Source organism: Haemaphysalis longicornis, unplaced genomic scaffold (assembly GCF_048455015.1).
Source record: "Haemaphysalis longicornis isolate Haplotype H1 unplaced genomic scaffold, Haemaphysalis longicornis Haplotype H1 scaffold_3, whole genome shotgun sequence".
Taxonomy (NCBI): Eukaryota; Metazoa; Arthropoda; class Arachnida; order Ixodida; family Ixodidae; genus Haemaphysalis; species Haemaphysalis longicornis.
In genome coordinates this window covers 154,843,726-154,864,385 of record NW_027526335.1, presented here as the reverse complement: position 1 = coordinate 154,864,385, position 20,660 = coordinate 154,843,726, and the positions used below count along the sequence as shown (strand labels likewise).

The 20,660-nt window shown below is 48.1% G+C and overlaps 1 protein-coding gene across 2 annotated transcripts in view; it reads left to right on the top strand.

The window, feature by feature from the left end:
- Pask (PAS domain containing serine/threonine kinase) overlaps positions 1-20,660 on the top strand; it is a 91,235-nt gene that overhangs the window by 39,813 nt on the left and 30,762 nt on the right. For both annotated transcript variants that reach the window (XM_077704257.1, XM_077704258.1), the window contains 5 exons: positions 4,087-4,327; positions 5,880-6,044; positions 9,647-9,790; positions 11,965-12,099; positions 13,196-13,501. In XM_077704257.1, the coding sequence (XP_077560383.1) occupies positions 4,087-4,327; positions 5,880-6,044; positions 9,647-9,790; positions 11,965-12,099; positions 13,196-13,501 (991 nt within the window). The remainder of the gene's footprint in view (positions 1-4,086; positions 4,328-5,879; positions 6,045-9,646; positions 9,791-11,964; positions 12,100-13,195; positions 13,502-20,660) is intronic.

Below are 20,660 nucleotides of genomic sequence, written 5' to 3'. Positions count from 1 at the left end.
TACAACCAAACAGCTTCGTAAATCTGTACTTGCTTTTTTTACTCGCAATGCCAAGGATTGCTACTCCGGCAGGCATTCTAAGGCAACAATAACTGCCAACAGTCCATTTCATCTCGGTTAATAGCACCGCGATGTCGGAATTGTGCTTAATTAACTCCATTATCCTGGGCAAACGTTAGTTGAAGTTCTTCTGTGGAAATAGCGGTGCCAAACGCGGTGCTACCATGTGCATTTGAAGGCGGCTCAGAGCGGCTGCCTGCACGGGCACGCCCGCTTCCGTTCCATCACCTACCTCACGTCCAGCCGGGCGAATTGTAGCAGGAGTGAATACTGTAACGCTTGACTGTACAGTTGAACCTCGTTATAAGAGACATGGATGTAAGAGACAAATGGGTATAAGAGACACTATTCACCCACATGGTTGGCTGTTCTATCTTTTCCATTAAATTGACCTCTTTTATAACAGACATCGGATGTAGAAAATTGGTTATAAGGGACAAGTCATTCTTGAACTTTAATCAATAACCTCGCTTGTAACAGACATTTAACTTCAGATGCAGTGCCACTAGTCACTAATTACAGTTGCTTCCATTCTGGAAACACAGGTGGACGACAGACGCCTGCAGTCGCTATTTATTATAACTTCAGCAAACACAAAGTGGTTCAGTCAGCTATGAAATGACGATGAGAAGCCCTGCCAATGGAAATGCAACTTACAGAAGTGATTGAAGCTCACTGCCATCCATTGGATGGAGTGCGATCGCACATGCGGGCTCTGCCACTCGCGTAGCTCCCAATCAAGAAGCATCGCAGATGTTGGGTCCTGCAAGCGTAATGAATAGCCTGAGCACACAGCGGAAGAAGCTGTGCTCTCTGACTATTCATCAGGCTTGTGAACTCAACATCTACGATTCATCTTCCACAAACAAGGAAAGGAAAAGAAGCTTGTAGAATAGGTTGTAAAAAACAGTGTAAATACAGTCATGAAGCAAACAAAAATTCAGAACTGTTTCATAAATTTTCGGGGCCAAACACAAATTAGAATGAACCTTTTGAAACATTCTGTAGCGTTCTTTTGAGCTTATTTTAGTCATACGATGCCAACATTGAACTAGGATCTGATTAGTAAGTGAAAACATGGTTCCCTGCTTATAAGAGACATCTCGTATAAGAGACAAAAACTGCTCCCCGGTATGTGTCTCTTATAAAGGGGTTCAACTGTATTCCCAGGGCTTCCTGAAAAGGGCAACGCAAGCCACGTTGAAAACCTAGCACCTGACCAATGGCATAGCTTGTTATTGTTAGTAGTTTGGACAAAGCAGTTGATTTCTTGCTCCATTGCAACTAAACTAAAAAAAATTAAAGCCGTTCTATTCAATGTGAAAGCTGTCAGAAGTGCAGAGCAGTGATTCTCCATAAGGGGCTGTAGCGCCGTTATCCACTCACTGCTACCACCCAGCCCATTTAAATTTCCCGCCTTCGCAGTGCTCACGCGCCCCCTGCCTGAAGCTGCGCCAGCGGGAGTTCTGTTCTTTTTGTGCTTGCTTTCCTCCCGCACGTGCCGGTGTTGCACTGCCACTTTTTTTCGCTTACTATTGTAAAAACCAACCCAACTAGCGTTCCTAACTGAACGAATGCGATGGCTGTGGGGTAATTGCGTATATTTTGCCTCAAATGTACCTACAGTGACAAGCGCCAGCGGTTCACGGGTTTCGAACGCTTTTGACTATGTAAACCACTTGGCTTTCGAAGCCTCTGGGTTACGCTGTGACGACAGCCGCTACGACGGGGTGCTGTGTTGCTCTACTTGGGTCCAGCAAGCAAGCTACGACGACATAATGTGGCCCTAAAGTGCTGTGCACATAAAATGCATGTTAATTATTCCATTCTGTTGCTACTATTTTTACTATCCCTCACCCTACCCACGTTCAGCTCTCCCTAATGCCATCCTGGGGAACCTGCAGGCAAGAAATAAGAAATGTGTGTTCAAGGAGGAAAATTTGAGAACTGCTCTGCTTGGACTGAAGGAACCTGCTGCACAGTATTACCTTTGCGGCTCTTCCTCTTTTACCTTCCTTTTGAAGGGACCATGAAGACAAAATGCCAATCCATTCACTTTGAAAGAACTTGCCCTTGATAACTCACTCGGCTCCATTCTAGCCACGAAAGGGTTTTCTTTTACTGAAAAAAAAAAAAAACGCAAAAATACTGAACAACCTTCAACTTTCGTGTGGCAGGGATGTAATATGAGCAGGACCGGCACTAAAAACATCTTCAATCAGTGTGTGAACTGCACGTTAGCATTCAAGCGATGTTTCTTGGTGGTGGCTTGGGTCAGTGGCTGCCAATTAATTGCACAAACAAGATTCTGTAACGTCGTAAAAAAAAAATATCCAAAAAGTGGCGGGGAGTCACCATTGCTTCGTATGTTTTATTTAATCTCTCGACTGTTTGTTTAAAGTTTGGGACGAGGTTAGAATGTCTGAGAACATGGATTTTTATATATGTTCTGTCATGCACATTCCTCCTTTATTCACTCCTTGCATTATGGATGAGTGAACCCAGCTTCTCGCCTGTTAGTGGGCGGGCTGCCGAGCCATTGCTTCTTGGAATCCTTGTTTCGGTCCCACTCTCCCACCTCACAATGATGATGATGGTGAAGGCGTCGTAGCGTCTGTGTATGGCTAATTTTTTTTTTTTTTTTTTTGAAGCCATGCAGATATAACTCGCTTGATTACGGACCGTAATGAATGAAGCTAAAGTTTAGGCCTTGTGCATGATTTGTGCAACTTGAAGAGCACAAGAAATGCCACCATTTGAATTGGTGGGGTGATGATGCTGATGGTACTACATTACTACCACTACGTAAGCTTCAATTTCACACGTGGATCTGCTTGTGCGTCATCTTCGATCGTTGCTTCCCAAAGGAAGAGTGCGTGCTAAAGGGAGGAAGACGTGGTGTGTGTTTCCACAAAAAGGGGGGGGGTTAGTAACTGACACTTCTAACTGTTCTAATTTCAAGTATGGCTGTTTAAGGGGGCACGTTGGTCTTGAACCAACAAAGTTTATTTTTGCAGTTATAATGATGAAAAATGGGGGCGGGGGGAAGGTGTAGTTTTTCATTCTGATTGTAGATATAAAATTTGATTTTGTGTGAATCAACTCTGTTCAAATTTATTTGAATTTTTATATTTGATTTTTGGCAGCCTTTGTAAAAAAAACTCCTGGAGGGATGCAGCTGAACAAGGTACCAGTGAACTGTGCACAAATCAGGGAGTGCAATAAGACTAACATTATCATTCTGTCTGGTCTGTAGCCGAAGTTGCGGCTGTTTGAATTTTGGGCTTGAAAGGTGGCAACCAGAAAAACCGGTTTTGCCATCCAGGCAGTTCACCTGCTGGTTTGTTCGATTGTTCGCTGTACCCGGGTTACACCCTCGGGCTAGTTTGTTCTATCTGAAACAAGATGCCATTGCCTCAATGCATGCAATGACAGCCATGCCGTGTTCGTTCGTTGTAACCAAGTGTTTGTTATATCTGCGGCGTTATATCAAAAAAGTTGACGAGCCTGCCATCTGTCGGCAGAAAGTTGTAGGTGCTCCTGTAAGCCAAAAGAAAAAGAAAAACATGCCTAGTTTTGAAGGCAGGCTTTGTTTTATTAGTTTTTGTCGGCAAGTGAATGTTCAGCAAACTTAAGTTGTTGTCCCTAGCTAGGTGCCCTGTGCCAGTACCTCTCTTCTACCCGCCGCGGTGGCTCAGGGGCAAGGCGTTGTGCTGCTGAGCTCGAGGTTGCGGGTTTGATTCCTGGCCGCGGCAGCCGCTTTTTTGATGGACACGAAAAGCAAAAACGCCCATGCGTACGAGATTTTGGCGCATGTTAAAGATGCCCAGGTGGTCCAAATTCCGCTACGGCGCGCCTCATCGCCTGCGCTGCGTTGGTGCGTTAAACCTACAATCAATCAATCAATCAATCAATCAGTACCTTTCCCCTCAAAGTCAGCTAAGCAGGGGTGGTCGCACAGTTTCACAACTGAGGTATAACACTCTGGTGTCGACCGTGTCCCCTCCTCCGCCGTCCTTCTACCAGGTGCTCGCTGAGCAAGCTGCGGGGCTCGGCCCTCTGTGCCTTCAGCTTTGGCGGCTGGGGCAGTGGCCCGGGGGCCGGAGGGGTGGGCCCGGACCTGCAGCCCTCGCACGGGGGCAGCACCAACCTGCTCAGCGGCAGCTGGGTGTTCTACAGCGGAGGGGAGGGCGCCTCCTCCGCGGCCCCGGCCTCCCTGCTGCAGCCCGGGAAGGCCATCGTCACCATCGATGCGGCCACCACCCAGGTGGGGGGCCTCGGAGGGTGGGGGGTGGACCGGCTGCTGCCTTCTGTGGACAGGTGGAGCGCAAACGTGGGAAAGCAAGTGCACAAATCTAGTGGGTTGAGGTTGCGGCTTCAGGGGGATAGCTGGTACACATCTGTGTGGGAAGCAGCTTTACTTGGATGAGCTTAAAGGCCAACTGCCCTCAAAATTTCGACCTCTTGAAAACCTTATTTCCGTATAGCCTGCTTAAAAAGGAAGCAACATGCAATATACAGCAGCTGAAATACATGCGTGGACTCCGCAAGCGGTCAGCAAAAAACGGCGATTTTGAAACCGAAACCGAGGTGAGCGCGGCCACTGCAGTGACGTTGCAGCCATCCAGCGAGCGGCCGGACAGTCAGCCACGCGGGACACAGTCTGCGCGCAACCTCTACGCGCACACGGGGCAGCAAGTGGGTGGAGCGTGCGCAGCAGAGCTCGGCCGGTTCTCCAACGGCATGGCTGGCCAGAGGAAAAAGCCCCCGTTGGCTGGAACGTCACAGGCGCGTGAAGTGAAGTGGTGGCCATGGCTTTTTACGCGATCCGCCGGCAGGTGCAGCTTGGTCTGCGGCGGAGCTTTTTTAAACGCTTCTGACTGATTAAAGAGGCATTTCGCGGGGCTACCACTCGTCACCCAGCTGATTTGGGGGTACTCACTGCACATTAAATAAATTTGGTCGAGGTGAAATTTGAGTGCAGTTGGCCTTTAAGCTTGTTTACACTTGCTTGGCGTTTGCAGTGACTCTTGAAAACTGTGCACTGTGCGCATCGCGTTCCTCGGACATGTCAAAAACGTGCTTGCTGTCGTAAAGGTCCGCACCCTTTTCTTCACTGCAGCCAATTAAAAAATCTGGAACAGTTGATAAGCGAAATCTAGCTGGTTAGATTACACTGTTGGCTGTGCCGAACGCCGCTGGTCTAGCAGATGGCTGCGTGGAGCTCTCCCACCATAGGACGCCAGTGCGGCTGATGGTGGTGCTGCCAAGTGGGAGTAGCGCACCCTCTTTAGTTGTCGCACACTTCCTATTGCTACCAATATGCTTGTATTATGCACTCTCGAAAACAGCTGTAAGCGGCCAGACATTGTTTCATTTTGAGTTTGCGTATCAAACACTGGAATTTAGTAACAGCACTGCTCAGTTAACTTGGTTTACTAAAGCTTAGGTAGGGGCAGTGAGGCTTTCACATGGCTGAAGAATAGAAGTGAAAGTAAAGTGGTGGCCAAGGTGTGGACAAAAGCCGATGCGTTGCCTGCTCATCTCAAAGTTCCTTGTGTGCCACCAAAGGGAGGGGGAGAGGAAGCTCCTGGGCCCCATGTTGAGGGCTGTTCCCGGTGGCTTGGTTTTGCATGCTAAGTGGTGCTCTACGCTGTCATCTCGACTGCCTGGTGCCATCTGCTAGTTCCGCTTGTAAAACACGTTAAGATTTTGGGTTGATTCCTCTTTTGGGGGTATTTGGCACGAATGGAGAAGTATCCGATGTAATGCCATAGGTGCATGGGAACACTCGTACCGCGTGTATGCTGGTGGTGCAGATCCTGACGGCCAACAAGGCCGCCTGTGCCCTGTTGGGCGTCCCGAGCACCCAGGTGGGCAGCCGGCGCCTCTCCGACTTCCTGGCCATGAAGAAGGGGCAGTACGCGCTCACCGAGGCCGACGTGGACGCCTCCGGGGAGGTGGTCGTCATCGCCGGCAAAGTGGCAAGTGCTGCGCTGTGTTCCTTCCCACGGGCGTCTTTTTTTTTTTCTTTTTTTGGCCGAAAGTTGGGGAGGTATGCACATATAAAGAGGAGGCTCTTGGGCTTTGTCATTGTGGTGCTAGTGAAGGTTGAAGGGCTGGTTTGAAGGTGCACTGACTTGTGTGTGTGAAAAGACTGTGCGGCAGGCGACTGTGGAGGCAGTCTCGCAGCAACACCACCAGGGGGCGACACATGGCGACTCACGGCACGGCTTTGGCTTAGGCTACGCTAGCCGGCTACTGCTGAACAGCGCGTGCATTCACTGTGTGTGCAACAATCGGCACGTTTGCTCTCAATCAAAAGTGGAAGTTTTTATCGCTACAAGAAAGGCAGCCATCGTTGCCCAAGTCAGTAGCCCAAGTGGAAGAACGGAGGATAGTGCCGACGAGTTTGGAACTGCGTGCAGCTCGCTCTACCAATTTGGAAAGCAAAAATGCCACTCATTAATGGCACACGTGTGCAAAACAAAACAGTGATGGCTGTGGCCTTTTGGATGTCAACAAAACGGTGCTCACTTAGTTTTGTGGACAGCCTTGGAACAGCGAGGTGCCACTGTCTGGCAAAGTTCGTCAACAGAAGAAGCTGGCACTCTAGGATGTACTCGGTGCCGAGGACCATGGAGAAAAACTGGCAGAGGAGAACCTGCGGGATGATTTGGACGCGTTTGACATGGTTTGGTTGTTTTTAGGCCCGCATGGCTAGCAATGAAGCACTTCTTGGGGTGTGAGAGCTCAGCTGTGGAGTTACTGCAAGGTAAGGCTCGCAAAGTGATATAAGTGACTGTTTTTGAGTTTGCGGGTGATTTTAGATGCGACTGCATCTCATTCACTCGCCTTGTCCCTACATCCGGCGTCGTCGGCGTTGTCGTCGGCGTCCGCCCCTCCCCCATTCTCCTCGCCGCACGAGCTGCTCTCTCCGCCGCTCACCCCCTCTCCTCTCCGATAGCGAACACTCTCTCGCGAGGGGTATTGGATTGGATTGGATTAAAGTGGATTGTGTTGGATTGTGTTGCGTCATAGCCGCGGCAGGCGCACTGGCACCGGCGCATTCCCTCACCGTTATGCGCACTATAAAATGCGGTGCCTGCGCCGCTCCGCTCCATCGTTCCGGCGCCGTTCCTCCGCTGTCCAACGCTGCAATGTGAACCGCCTATGCGTCGCATCTACATAGGGATTCCCGCGAGGGGAGGTGGGAGTTTTCTTTTTCTGTTTGTTTCATTCTCGCGGCAACGAAATTCCCGCAGAAGCAAATTTTTGAACACCGGAGCTGCTATTACTAGCCATAAGTTCACCATTGCAAAAATAAACACCAGGAAAATGCCGAGGGCTCATGAACGACTGGCGAGCATCCCCGGTATGCGCAGTGGCTTTAGCAAAAAAAAAAAAAAGAAAAACCACTTTCAGGAGCGAGAAAATGCTGATCGCTCGTGAGCGTGTGCGTCGTGGCAACCGCCGCATCCTCAGCTCGCGGAGTGACTTTAGGAGGAGGGGAAAAAAAATGCTCTAGCGCTGTAGTCAGGCTCTGCTGCGCATGTAAAACACAACTCCAGTGCTAATGCTAAAGATGAAAAGACACTATGCTTGGGAGGAGTCACCGGGGTCACCGCATTCTGTAGAAGCCGTTACGGATAATTGGAGTCATGGCTACGGGTGTGCCAGTCCTTCTCTAGACGAATTGCAGATCCCGCCACCGCTGCCACGAGCCAGTGACGAAGAGCTGCTAGAAGTCTACAATGCTGAGGATGACTGCATCCCCCACTCGCCGCGAAGAAGACGGCGACCTCTTAGATGCAGATGACGACGAGTACTAGGACCGCAACTACGCAGATAAACAATGATACTGAAACTTAACTACGTGTCCTGCAGTGCTCACCTGCAACAGCTCCGCCATTCAAGTCTTGCGCATGAGTACACGCTTCCCTGAATTTTTTGGCTTTCTCTGGCAGATTCATTATTGCGGGGTTTGACTAATACTTTTCTGACTCCTGTGCAATCAGCACTTGGCAAGTTTTACTGTGTGTTTGCCTTTTGGCAAAATTGGCTCCAGGCTCGTGCTGACAGCGGTCGTCCCTGTAAGAATACAAACTCGGGGTATTGCTTTTCATTTTTGGCTGCAGCTCTCTACCTTGGCCAGGGAAGGTGTTTGAGGTGAAGGAAACCTTTACAATGCTCTCGCAAACGAATTGGGCCTCGCCTTGAACAGCAGTTGCTGTGCTAGTAACTGGTTCCCCTTTTTTTTTGCATTCGAGTGACGTGGCAACTTTGTAACTTGTCCCAGGCGTAAAGCATGCTTTAAAGGAGCCATGAAGACAAAATACAAGTTTGCTTTATTTAAAAGATTTCGTGTTTTATAGTGCCCCCAGCGCTTGTCTAGATACAAACGATGCGTTTTCACTCAGAAATTAATCAATTTAAGTTAAAATTTTGATTTCCCCGCTAAATCGCGTTTTCGTGGTCTGCAATGACATCACGTATACGCTGGCGCCGCCATTTTGGGTCACTCGCTCGCCGCCGAAGCAAGTAATTGTATCAAAACCGCGCTTAAATATCGGCGCAATGCGGTTTACTGGCGAAGTTTGAATCATCTTGTTTGTTTCGGGTTGCTGGGTCTCGTCAGCGCTGGCATTGAGGTACCCTACGGCGGTGTCCGCACGTTTGTTTGCATTACTGAACCTAGATGGCGCCACCATACCGTGGCACGCCGTATTTAAGCCTGGCTTGTTTTTGTTGTGGGAGAAAATAATCGTCTCGTGAAACATAGTGCTCGCTCAACAAATATGGTCGCGTAAGACACCGTTCCTTGCCAAACATAGTGCGCGCAGTACCAGCAGCAATTCGCATCAGTACTTACTGTGCTTTCGTAACTTCTACTGTTTGTCCCACCATTCTTGGGGCTTTAAAAAGAATGTGCCCTAAATTTAAGCACAAATAGCTCGTTCCGCAAGCTTATAAGCTCTGCCTAATTTGCATTTGCTTTTGCCGGCCTGCGCCAACCGCAGAGCAGGCTGGTATGACGTCATAGGTTCTGTTCCGGGAAATGAGCTAGTGGGTCGCATGGCCGATCCCTTTTTTCCTAATTACATAGCTTATTTGAGCGAAGTTTACGTTACAACTGGTGTCAGTATGATTTTAACGAGGCCGTCTTTTGTATGAAGTGAACTTGTGTTTTCTCTTCATGGCTCCTTTAAGAAGTATCCTGGAATTTCTGTTCCCCCTTCTCCTGTTTCTCTCCTGAAGAAAAAAAGGTGGGGAGGAGAAGTGGGGTGTTATGGGCTGTAAGCCTCAATTTCTGAGGGACATTCTTGCACTCTGTGAGGCCTTCGTAGCTGGCCTGGGGATCCATGGTTATTTGTCATCAATTTGGATGGTAGAAATTGTATTCCCCCCCCCTCGCCCTTTCAGCTTTTCGCTGATTGCCGCTCTTATTTCACAATCATCCATTCCCCTCGTATCAGGTTTGAGCCTGAATGCTTGCATCTTCACATAGATGGCTTACTTTGTTTTGTGCTGTGTGGGTCCCCCCGTGTGTCTGAATAGCGCCTCCGTGGCTCTCTCTCTGGCCCAGATGGACCTCATCGACAGTGATGGGGAGGTAGTCCCAGTGTCCGTGTGGGTCCGCAAGCTGGATTCGGACTCCGAGCCCCGCTGCCTGGTGGTCATGGAGCCCGTGCAGCGAACCACCGCGGTGGTCACCTTTGACTCGGCCAGGGTGAGCTTGACTCTCTCTTTCCTTGGGGTCACCAGGTGAATCTTTCTGGCAGTATTCTCAGCTTTCTGGGTGCCAGACTTTCTGGATCCGAGAGCTTTTTTAGCCCGCTGGCATTCTGTCTTATTTATTGCTGTACTTGGACGCGATGTAACCACAGTGGGATTGTGTTGCATTGCATCGCATGTGGCTTTGGGTTTCAGCAGTTGTGCGCTGTGTGTTTAACTCTTTCGCTACCACCGAAAATTGACCAATTTTTAGGGGTCCGAGAAAACATTTTTTTTCTGCTAAAAAATTGGTTAGGCACTAATTGCAGGAGCACAAAATGCAGAATATTTAATGGCCTTTCCAATAACACCAGTTTTTTAAAGGTTTTCATATATCATAGTTGTGAAAAAAAATATCAAAATCAAAATTTTTATCAAGTTGTCGAAAAAAATGATAAAAAGAGTTGTGTATATCAAACCACCGGTAGTAGAAAAAAATTAGAATATACATTTTGTAGGGAAACATTTCAAAAACACACCCTAAAAAAATTGTCGACTTGCGCGGAACAGTTTTTCAGATATAAAAAAAAAATGTTAGCACGCACGGTGCTCGTGTCATGCGGTGAAGCCCGACCTCTAATTCAAAATGTGCAATTTCGGGTGGTTCCCTGGAATAAATCTGGCGGTTTGACGTTATCAGAGGCACCAATTTGCCCCCACATAATGTAAAAACATCTTTTCAATGGCTGACTTTGCATTTACAGCGAGCACAATATTTGGGACAAGCACTTGATGTGGAAAAAAACATGCATGAAGTTGAAAACGGAACGCCGTGGCTGATGCTTGTTGTCGTTCACGGTCAGTTATCTCTCAAAACATAAAGATGAGCTTTATTATCATCTTCTTACTCGCAATTGTAGCCTTGCTCGCAAAAATGAGGTACGATGAGCTAGAATCGTGCCTTGCGATCTTTGGCCGAGTAGCAGCTGCGCGCTGAAAAAGATCAGCACAACGAGCCTCCTCTATTGCAGCGCCACCTAACATTTTTCAAATGAAACAGTACAAAAACTTATCGGAGACTCCGTCCGAATAGACAGTTCAACTAAGCAGCAACATTAGACACCCGGATATACCCTCGCATGGAAACGAAACTGGAAGGCGAACAGCTGGCAGTGTAAGGCCGGTTTGAAGCGCTGTCCTCAGCAGAACAGATATCTGGCGACTGGGTGTGATCTTTTGACTTGCATCTGAAGTTCTTATCGCAGAAATCGGGTTAGGGTGGGGGGAAATCAGGAGCGGCGTGCTTTGTTTGAGGATCAGTCACGGACGCTTCAGGCGCCATGGCAGGTAGCCTTGAAGTTGGGTAACTGCGTAGTAGCGCTAAATATGAATTTCGCGATGCAGAAACGAAACCGAAACTGTTGTAAACTGTTTGCGAATGGTCCTGGGGTAAGTAGAACTACCACAGTACTTAGAACAACTTGCGAAAAGGCAATAAAACTGCCTAAAATCGTAAAGTAGCTTTGCAACCAGCCAGCTGCTTGACATTTTCAGCCGATTTCTGGGATTATTACCGTCAGAGCGCGAACCTGACGATTGAAAATCGTTCGCTAGTTCCCCATTCATGCCCTGATAGCAAAAAACAAGCGCTGGTGCAGAGTAATTACGAGTTGCACGCATTCTTCGTTGGTAGCCGATACGCGCGATGACCACGCCCCTTTTCCATACCCAGGTGATTCAAAAGCGTATCAAAAATCACGTTTCCGTTGCAAAAATGAAAACAAAACTGATTTTGAAAGGCCTTTTTCTGATCTAACTCCGAACAGCTTTACTTGTTCGAGAAACGCCTGGAACGCTATGAGAAGGCGCTCCCAAAAGTATCGATCAAATTGATCGATTTTGATAGGCACGGTAGCGAAAGAGTTAAGCAATGAGTTATGATCACTTTTCGGGGGAGCAGTTACAGTTGCTGCTCATGTACACTCCAGCAAGTGAAGAAGACGCGAATGCAGTGAACGTGTAACTTTTTTTCTAGCTGCGGTAACGGCATTTCTGATAGAGATGAAATGCAGCAATGAAACCTTGATTTCTGTGGTTTTAGAAACAAACTTCCGGGCAGTGTGAGCCGCTGTTCCTCCCAAGCCCAGGCGTTGCGTGTTATTTCAGCCGTGGGCTCTTCTCGTTGACCAGGGTCAGATCCTGAGTGCCGACAAGGGCCTGGCCATGCTGTGTGGCTACTCGGAAGGGTCAGAGCTCGAGGGCACGCTCATCACGGACATCATCCCGTCCCTTGTGCTGCCCACCTGCCAGGATGGGGTGGTCAAGGTGAGAGGCGACCGTTCATATCTTGTAGACTGCATCTTATCAGTGCTGATTGCTGAGGAGGGGTTAAACTGGTTGCTGGCATTTTTAAGGGGGGGACGTGGCTTTCAATTTTGGAAAAATGACCAAAGCATCGTTTTATTGAAAGCCACATATTCGACTTTTATATTTTCTATTCTGTGCACTTTCAGTTTTTCCGCCGCAAACTGTTGCAAAGTGGCATAAAAAAATGCTTTTGCCAGCGGCTGTGACAAAATATCAGCGCAAAAGGGCAAAAAAAAAGGCAATTTTAAAAGCACTGTATCTCTGCAACAGTGCCACTGGGCGTGGCATTTTGGCACCATTAGTCGTGACACTCTTGGTTTTCCAGGTTTACTTTTTGTGATTTTTTAATTCTTGTAGGCATTCACAGTCTACATGGCTGTTGTAAATTCACCTCTGAAAAACTGGAAGCTAAAAAAAATTGTGTTGCAAATACAAAAATCTGAGGCTGTCACCACCTTGTCCATTCATTTTCCCAAATGAATGGACTGCGAAGCACTGCGAACAGTTTTGTTTTGTTAGCCGCTCAAGCTCGGTACAAGGAGAACAGAAAAACAATTTTATACATAAAAAAGTTTTCAAAATATTACTTTGAAATTTTTATGGTGTTATCACTGAGGCATTTCCACTTGCTGTGCCAATTTTCATCAAATTGGTCAAAGAAACAAAAAAATTGATTCCGAAAGCCGCGTCCCCTCTTAAGTACTAGCTTTACTTGTACACAACAGCTGTGCTTTCTTTCAATGTTGTTCCATGGGGTGAAACTTTACTTTGATGTTATTGCATGCAGGGTTGCAGGATCACATGCAGTGTTAACCGAAACACACACCAACATGAGTTATAGATGAGAAGCTGTGCAAGCAACGTCAGTGCTGTGTTCAGTGTTAGGTTGCCCTGCTTCACGCCACAAAGCTCCAGCTTCTTTGAGTCCTGAGTCACAAGTGCTTGAGTGTTTCTACAGCATTCACTTGAACTGTCATCTTCACAAACACATATCGGCAATGCTGGAGCATTAAACCGGGTCGTCACCCTGGTCCGTTCTTGTCATGCAATGCAGACGGTGCGGAAACAGCAGGCCACGGGACGCACGCGCGACGGCAGCAGCTTCCCGCTGAGCATCCTGCTGGAACCGGTCTCTTCCACCGAGGACAACAGGGGTGAACCATTGGACTGCCACAGTGACCCCAGTGGTGGTGGTGGCGAGGGTGGCCTGGAGAGGGCCGGCGTGTACCGGGGCGTGGTGTGGGTGTTTGCCAACATCAGCGGCATGATCACGGTGCTGCCCGACGGCTCCATCCACTCCTGCAACACAAACTTTTCCCTCATGCTGTTTGGCTACACCCAGAACCAGCTGCAGGGGAAGGTGAGCGGGCAGCACTTAGATCCTTTCTTCTGGGGCTTTCAGTGGGACTCTGAATGAAATCGCCGTGGGCAGTGTGCCTTTGGACTGCTTTTCTTTTTTTCATATTTTCACGTAGCCAAGAGCGATGCGGGGTTTCTTTAGTAAGCAAAGTTTATGGGAGCGAACTTGTGCTCCGCAATAAACAAGAAAGCATAAGCTTCGAAGAAGCAGGCAATATTTTCACGCCCGCGTCGGCGATTCCACACTCGCGGTTGCCTGTGCCTTGGTCAGAAAATGACGCGCGTAGCAGTGGGAGGAGCTTGACGATTTGCGCCAATGGGAAGGCGTGCGCCTCAGGGCGGCAGTTTCAAAGCGTTCGAGACAGCTGGCTCGGTCCGCCGGAGATGTTTAGGGTTAGCATCCCGGCAGATATTTCATGGGCGCTTTCTCTAGCGGCGCGGATGATGTTTTATAGCACCGTTTGCGCCCAAATTATTAGCTCATTTACCGCACAAGAAACTTCGTGTGCACTTTGAGTGGCATTTTTAAAGAGCGGTTAGAAGCGGTGGCTTCAGCGCCCCGCACCACTTTGCGACCGAAGCTGCCGCCTGGTTCTGCGGCAGCGCCAGCGCGCCTTTGGAGTGCGCGGCGTGTTTTAGTGAATAGAAAACAGTCCAGCCGTTCCTGGAGAAAGAGCGACAAAGATGAGAGAAAGAGCCCGTACGTCGCCGGCTTAGCTTGTCTTGGCTCCACATGTAGTCAAGATGTAGGACTGATGTCAATGGCACTGCGGCTTGCCTAACAAACCGAAACTTGAACGAAGTTTTCATATTCGTTCACCCCGAATACTTTGAAATATCGGAAATTTAAAACTCGAGTCGAAGCAAATTCGAATACTGTAATATTCGTTCAAATATTCGAAGCGTCCGAATATTCGGACAAGCCTAATAAAGTGACATGCACAGTTGAGCGTTTGCAAATTGAATGCCCCGGCATTTTCCTGGCGAGCACATATCTCTCTGCCCTATTCTTTCCAGAACTATCGAATTAGAGCGAGAACAGTGTCAATCAAACAAGAACAGTCTAGGTTAGTGTCGACAGGGTGAAGCCCTCTCCCTATCAAACAGGATTACCTGGCACTAGTGCCAGTAGATAAGGTATCACAGTACCGCCACTACAGCACGCAAGTCAACAACAGTGGCCATTTTGGTGTTTACCAGTGTTGCGAGATTTCCGCTTCAACAGCCTCGCCGCTAACTTCGACCGGGTCGTTTGTTAACAACACAGCCGAAGAAGCAGAAAAATGGCATCTTTGAACACACTTCTGTGGCTTAAATGCATCTACACATGTTATCTTTCGACTCTCGTTTGTAACGACGTCAGTCGCGTGCAGCCCCAGAGCAAGGAGGACAATCTAATAAGTCTGCCAGAGTTGACCATCTAAAACGCATAAACAATAAAATAGCGGCACCCATGAACCGTTGCAGTGTAAAGAAATGTCACATGAAGCGAACAGACCAATGATCATGGCAGCGGCACGGAGCAATGGAGGAAAAGAGTGCTGACACTCTGCGCCCTTATCTAGTGGCACTACCTGGCACAGCACACGACAAAAAAGAGGAAACCCAGGCTCAGCTCGAAGAGAATAAGATACTGGGGCGCGGTCTGGTGCTGGTAACGTAACATAAATAACGCTAGTTCGTGGCAACTGCGTTAGCTGTGCTCATTCCTAGCCATAACTCAAAAGCCTGCCTAAAATTTTAGCATGGTAAAAATAGAACCGCTTTCAGTCTCTGCCCATCTTAAAGGCAGAATTTTGTCATTGTGCAACGGAAAGTGTGTGTAATGTATATGAGGGCTGTCTGAGGCTAATACGAAAGAGGCAAACCTGCTACAGTAGAATCTCGATGATACAAATCTCGCGGGACCGCGAAAAATATTCGTATCATCCGAAATTCGTATGACCCAACATAGATAAAAAAATTGAGCGCTGAAAAAAGTTTTCGTTTATTTCTTTTCTTACTTTCGCGTGGGGAAATCCGTGATTTTTTCGGCTTTTTTTAAACCCCCATGTCGCAAAGCAGTCTTTTCTGGAGCGCGTAACGCTTCGCCTAGCTTCGCGCTTGTCTCCTCACTCGCGGTGCCCAAGCTCGCTACACGCCGCAACAGTCAAGCGTGAACCGCATGGTGCGTTTTTGCACGCGATTCGCACGCCTCGGCTTTGCGCGCGCTGTATTTTCACGCTCGCATTGACGATTTCGCGCCCGCGGTATCTCCTACCTCATTCAGAAAATGACGCTGACGACTTGAGAAACGATCGAGACAGCCGGCTGGCTCCGCCCGAGATGTTTAGGCTTAGCACTCCGGCAGATATTTTATGGGCGCTTTCACTAGCGGCGCGGATGATGTTTTATAGTACCGTTTTCGCCAACGTTATCAGCTCCTTTACTGCACAAACAACTTCGTGTGCACCTTGAGCGGCACTTTAAAGAGCGGCTAGAAGCGGTCGCTCGAGCGGCCGTGCCACTTCGCGGCCGAAGCCGCCGCCATGTTGCCGCTGCCGGCCGCGGCGCGCGCAGCGTGCGAGAGGTTTCGCGGCGCGCATGGGGCGTTCGGGACGCGTTTTCGCGAGCAGAAACAACAGCTCGGACGTTTCTGGAGAAAGAAGAGTGACAAATGGGGACGGAGAGCCGTCACTTGCTACTTCGGCAGTTGGGCGCCTCGCCGGCTCGTTCGTATCATCCGCCAGGCCACGCAGGTCCGTTCGTAACAGCCGAAATTTTTCCCATTGCAAACAATGCAATTTCGCCGGGACTTTTCAGAAATTCGTATCATCCCGAAATTCGTATCACCCAGAATCGTATCATCGAGATTCCACTGTATCTTCATTGGGTGATTATGCAGACCATCCCCATTACAGTGTAATCACTGCTTTTAAGATTTTAGTTAAATTTTAGCATGAACTGTACAGGGGTGAGACAGCTGCGCATATTGCGCCTTTCTGATACAATTCCATTTTCCTGCGCCAAGCTGCTCCAAAAGCACAAAAATGGCGAAAATTGCGCCAAACTGCTCCAGAAGAGCCTTAAAGGCACACTGAAGTGATTTGTAAACATTGCGGGATTACTAGAGCAAATTGTAGTTCGGAGTCCGTAGGCATTGTTTCGACCACTCTGGCCGCGTTTACGCGAATTTATTTAGTAGAAAAATCAATTCGAAAATGCTGTCCTCCTCTCTTTACGCTCGCCCATTTTCTGTGGCGTTTTCGTGTGACGTCAGCAGGAGATGAGCTGGAAAATGGCTGCGCTACTGCACGGTTCGCCGACCAGCCGACCTACCGATCGAGTCAGTCGGCCCAGCGTTTTGCCGCCGGCCGCCGACGGGTCGTCGCTATTCGCTCGCTCAATTGAAACTAAGCCACAACACCTTTGTGAATGAAAGAATGTGCCTTTCCTTACTTTGTTAGTTTGTACACTGTGTCAAACTCAGAGTCCGGGTCGCTCCACACAAGCGCTGCACAAGTGCACATGCGACGCTTCGCTGACTTTACACTAGTAGGAAAATCTAAGGCCAATTGAAGGCGGGAGAAGAGTCAGCGAAGTCAATATAGGTACTAAGAAAATAAAATCACCTGAAACTTTTACCGTACAGCGTAAAACTAGGGAGCAGGAAGCACTTTTTGCGCTGGGTAAACAAGCGCAGCGGTCAGCAGCACGACCGCACATCTGCGAACGATTTTCCTTCAAAGAAATGCAATTGCTAGACGTGAGATATTGTGGAAGTTTGGGGGACACTTACTGCAGGAGTGATATACAACAAATAGTCACATAAAGTACTTAAAATGCTTAAAATAAAAGTGTAAACTGGTCATACATTATAAACCTTCTATATCCGCACCAGCCAGCGCCGGCTCGTGGCCTAGCGGTTTGAGGCGCTGGAATTTGTTTTGAAAGTCGCAAGTTCGAATCCCCGCGGGTACATGTATTTTTTTTTTGTAAGTTGATTTTTTCGTATGCGGCCGATGTTTTCTGAACTGAGTTCACCATTTTTGGGCCGTAACGTTCACTGCTCCACGAGCGAGATCGAAGAACGCGCGCATACTGACAATGACGCGCTAGCGAGTTCTCGTTGGCGTGCTGTTGCCATAAGCACCGACTGCTTGCGGGCAGTGGGCCCAGGCCTGAATCAGCACACCCTTGGCCTGGTGCGAACTAGCTTTTTACGAACAGACATGAGTGAGGCAAGCTCCGAATATGCGGGAAAAGCGCATGGCATTTGAGAGTCTGCGGTGACGCGGAGGGCGTTCAATCCACTGCGTAGGCCTCGTCTAGTGATTTCTACGATTACAAGCCGCCCTGGGAGGTTTATCTTAGACATTTGACAGCCGACAACATGGCAGAAGCGCGGTACGGCGATAATTGAGAAATCGAGAATGCCCATCCAACAATGCCATCAGATGTCAAGCATATTGTTTTACAGAACCGAAACCGAAACCGAAACTTTTGATTGCTAACCTTGGGCATCGTCCAATCACGGTGCCCCCCCTCCTGACGTCACAGCCTTTAGTTGGTGCGGCCGCCGCAAACCGCGCATAGTAGTTTTTCTTCTTTCGCGCTTTGTAAAATAATTACCGATTTGTCAACCGGATAAACGATGAATAGTGTGTTAATTTGAGCCAGTCTACACAGTGCAAGCAAAAACGGGAGCTTGACAAATTCACTTCAGTGTCCCTTTAATGGCACGGATTTTGATGCTCATATCAGTTTCGGCGGAGACGAAAGCCTCCCGCATCCCGGTCACCGCTTTTATCGTCGGTCAATCGCAAACACAGAAATGGCACAAATAGGAAGACTGAAACGAAGCAAGCAGTGGCAGTAGCTTCTAAAACTCGATTCGCTTTTCATCCGGGTTCGCTGAAACGGCCTTCTCGATTAGGCATTGCTGCGGCAACAAACATGGCCGCCGCCTGGTCTGGCTGCTACCAACGCGCTCAGTGCGTATCACCGATATTTTCCCTGGTTTATTTTACGCTATCAGCTGGGTTAGAGTCTATTCATTCTTGGCTCTGAACAGTGACGTTAATGCGGGGATATGGTTTGAGATTGGTGCCAGATTACGGGAAGTTGGGCGGCTCGAAAAAAAGTTCATTGAAATGTGGGGCCTACGACTTCGGCGTGGTTTGTCCTTGAGTGCGAAACACGGTGCGCGCTTCTATAATCGGGTTCGTGAAGTGAATTTTTTTTTTTTGGCTTGTTGTGCTGTTGTAAAATGCTGAGGTGTTACTGTGCATCGAAGCGCGATCGCGAGCCTCAGGGATGGAACGGTCGACACGAAAGTTGCGGGCTGTGCTGCGGCGCCGCGTTCAGGCAGCGCCCAATAGCTGCAGGACTACACGGTTGCCATAGAACGCGAATATAACATTTGATGTATGCAAAGTGAAATTTAATGCCAAAATCTAGGTGGCTAAACATTAACGCTACTCAAATGACCATGGGGTGAACCTGCGCCCCGGGGACTGAAACGGGTAGGCTGGCTGGGCTATGCGCCCGTTAGCTCGAAGCTGCTCAACTGTTGCCGTGACTACAGTCGTTCGTACAACGCAGCCTGGGATTACAAAAATACTAATTTTAGCATTAAAACAGCAAAAAAACACCGCAATTGCGGAGCCCTTAAATTTGATAAGAGTTTTAGCAGTCCGTCTGTTCTGTCGTGTACGTAGTTACCGTGCTCACCGGGACTCGTCTGGGCACTTGGGCATTCGTAGCCGTAGGGAGATTAGTTGCGCGGACCTGCCTTCGCCTTGTCCGCGCCTCCTCGCCCTTCCGCGCGCGCAGGCGCAGACCGGTCCGGTAAACCCGGTAACAAAGTAACCAACAGAACAGACGGACTGCTAAAACTCTCTAATGTTAACGGCAGTTTTGTTGTCAGTGTTGTGTGCAGGCGCAACACAATATCACCAGTTAGGAAAAAGGTAGTGAAATTCCAGTTAGTACTTTGTGATACTCTTAAAAACTTTCAGGTAAGGCTGTTTGAGTGTTCTGTGTATTCAAAACTGATTAAAATGTGCACTTTACCCTGCAAATTGCTGAAATAATGATTTTTAAGCTCACAAGACGGTGTATTAAATGTCCCTAACTGCTCCAAATCAAGATTCTTCTGCTCCAAAATCGAAATTTTGCTGCTCCGAAAACTGCTCCCAAATCTGTTTGGGCTGTCTCACCCCTGACTGTAGCATGAACAGCTGCCTTTCCATCAACTATCGACTCACTCGTGAGTGCCATGTGTGCATTAAACGTCGGGAAAACTCAAAAACAGTTGGAATAGGGGAGAAAAATCTGTCTGAACAAACGTGCCGAATATCTGAAGGTTATGGTCATCAGAGTCGTAGAACAAGTATAAAATTGTAACCATGCCTAGTGTTCTTACTATTTTGGTTGTATGGCCTTTATTAGTGGTGCCTTGCTTTTGTATCAATTCTAAGTCGACTTGTCGACTTTGGATTTTGAAATTTTAGAGAATAGTTTGACTTGTGACCTTTAAGTACAGTACTAGAGAGGATTGTGACGCTGGTATCTGTGTGAACCATTTGCGGCCATCTGTTCTATAGCGGCAATAATGCAAACAAAACTAATTTACGCTTAGTTTTGGACAAACTGCACATTGATGGATGTTACTCATCGGTCTTTCGAAAGAGAAAAGAAAGAAGCACATCCTGTTTTATTTTCTCATTTGTGCAGCATATTTTTTTCCTAGTGAAATAAACAGCATTTTCTCGGTACTTTTCTTGTCTTTTTTTTCCTGCACTAAACATATTTTTGCAGCCACTAAGATGCTCCAAGCTAGTTATGAATCTAATGAGAACCTTTATTCTTCCTATAATTCCCGCAATAGCATTGATTGCACTGCCAGTTTTCTTTCTAGTATGTTTTTGTAAGAAACTCTATAGACAGGGGGAATCATGATAGAGGTAGCAATGGTGATGGGGATGTTATGGCATACCGTATAAACTGGAATATAGGTCGACCCAGTATATAGGTCGACCCCCTACCTTGAGGTGGGAAAAGTTGACAAAAAAAATTATTCGGCACAGAAGCGCACACACAATGTCTATACAGTTAAACCTCGTTATAACGAAATTGAAGGGGCACCGCGATTTGCTCGTTATAGCCGATATTTCGTT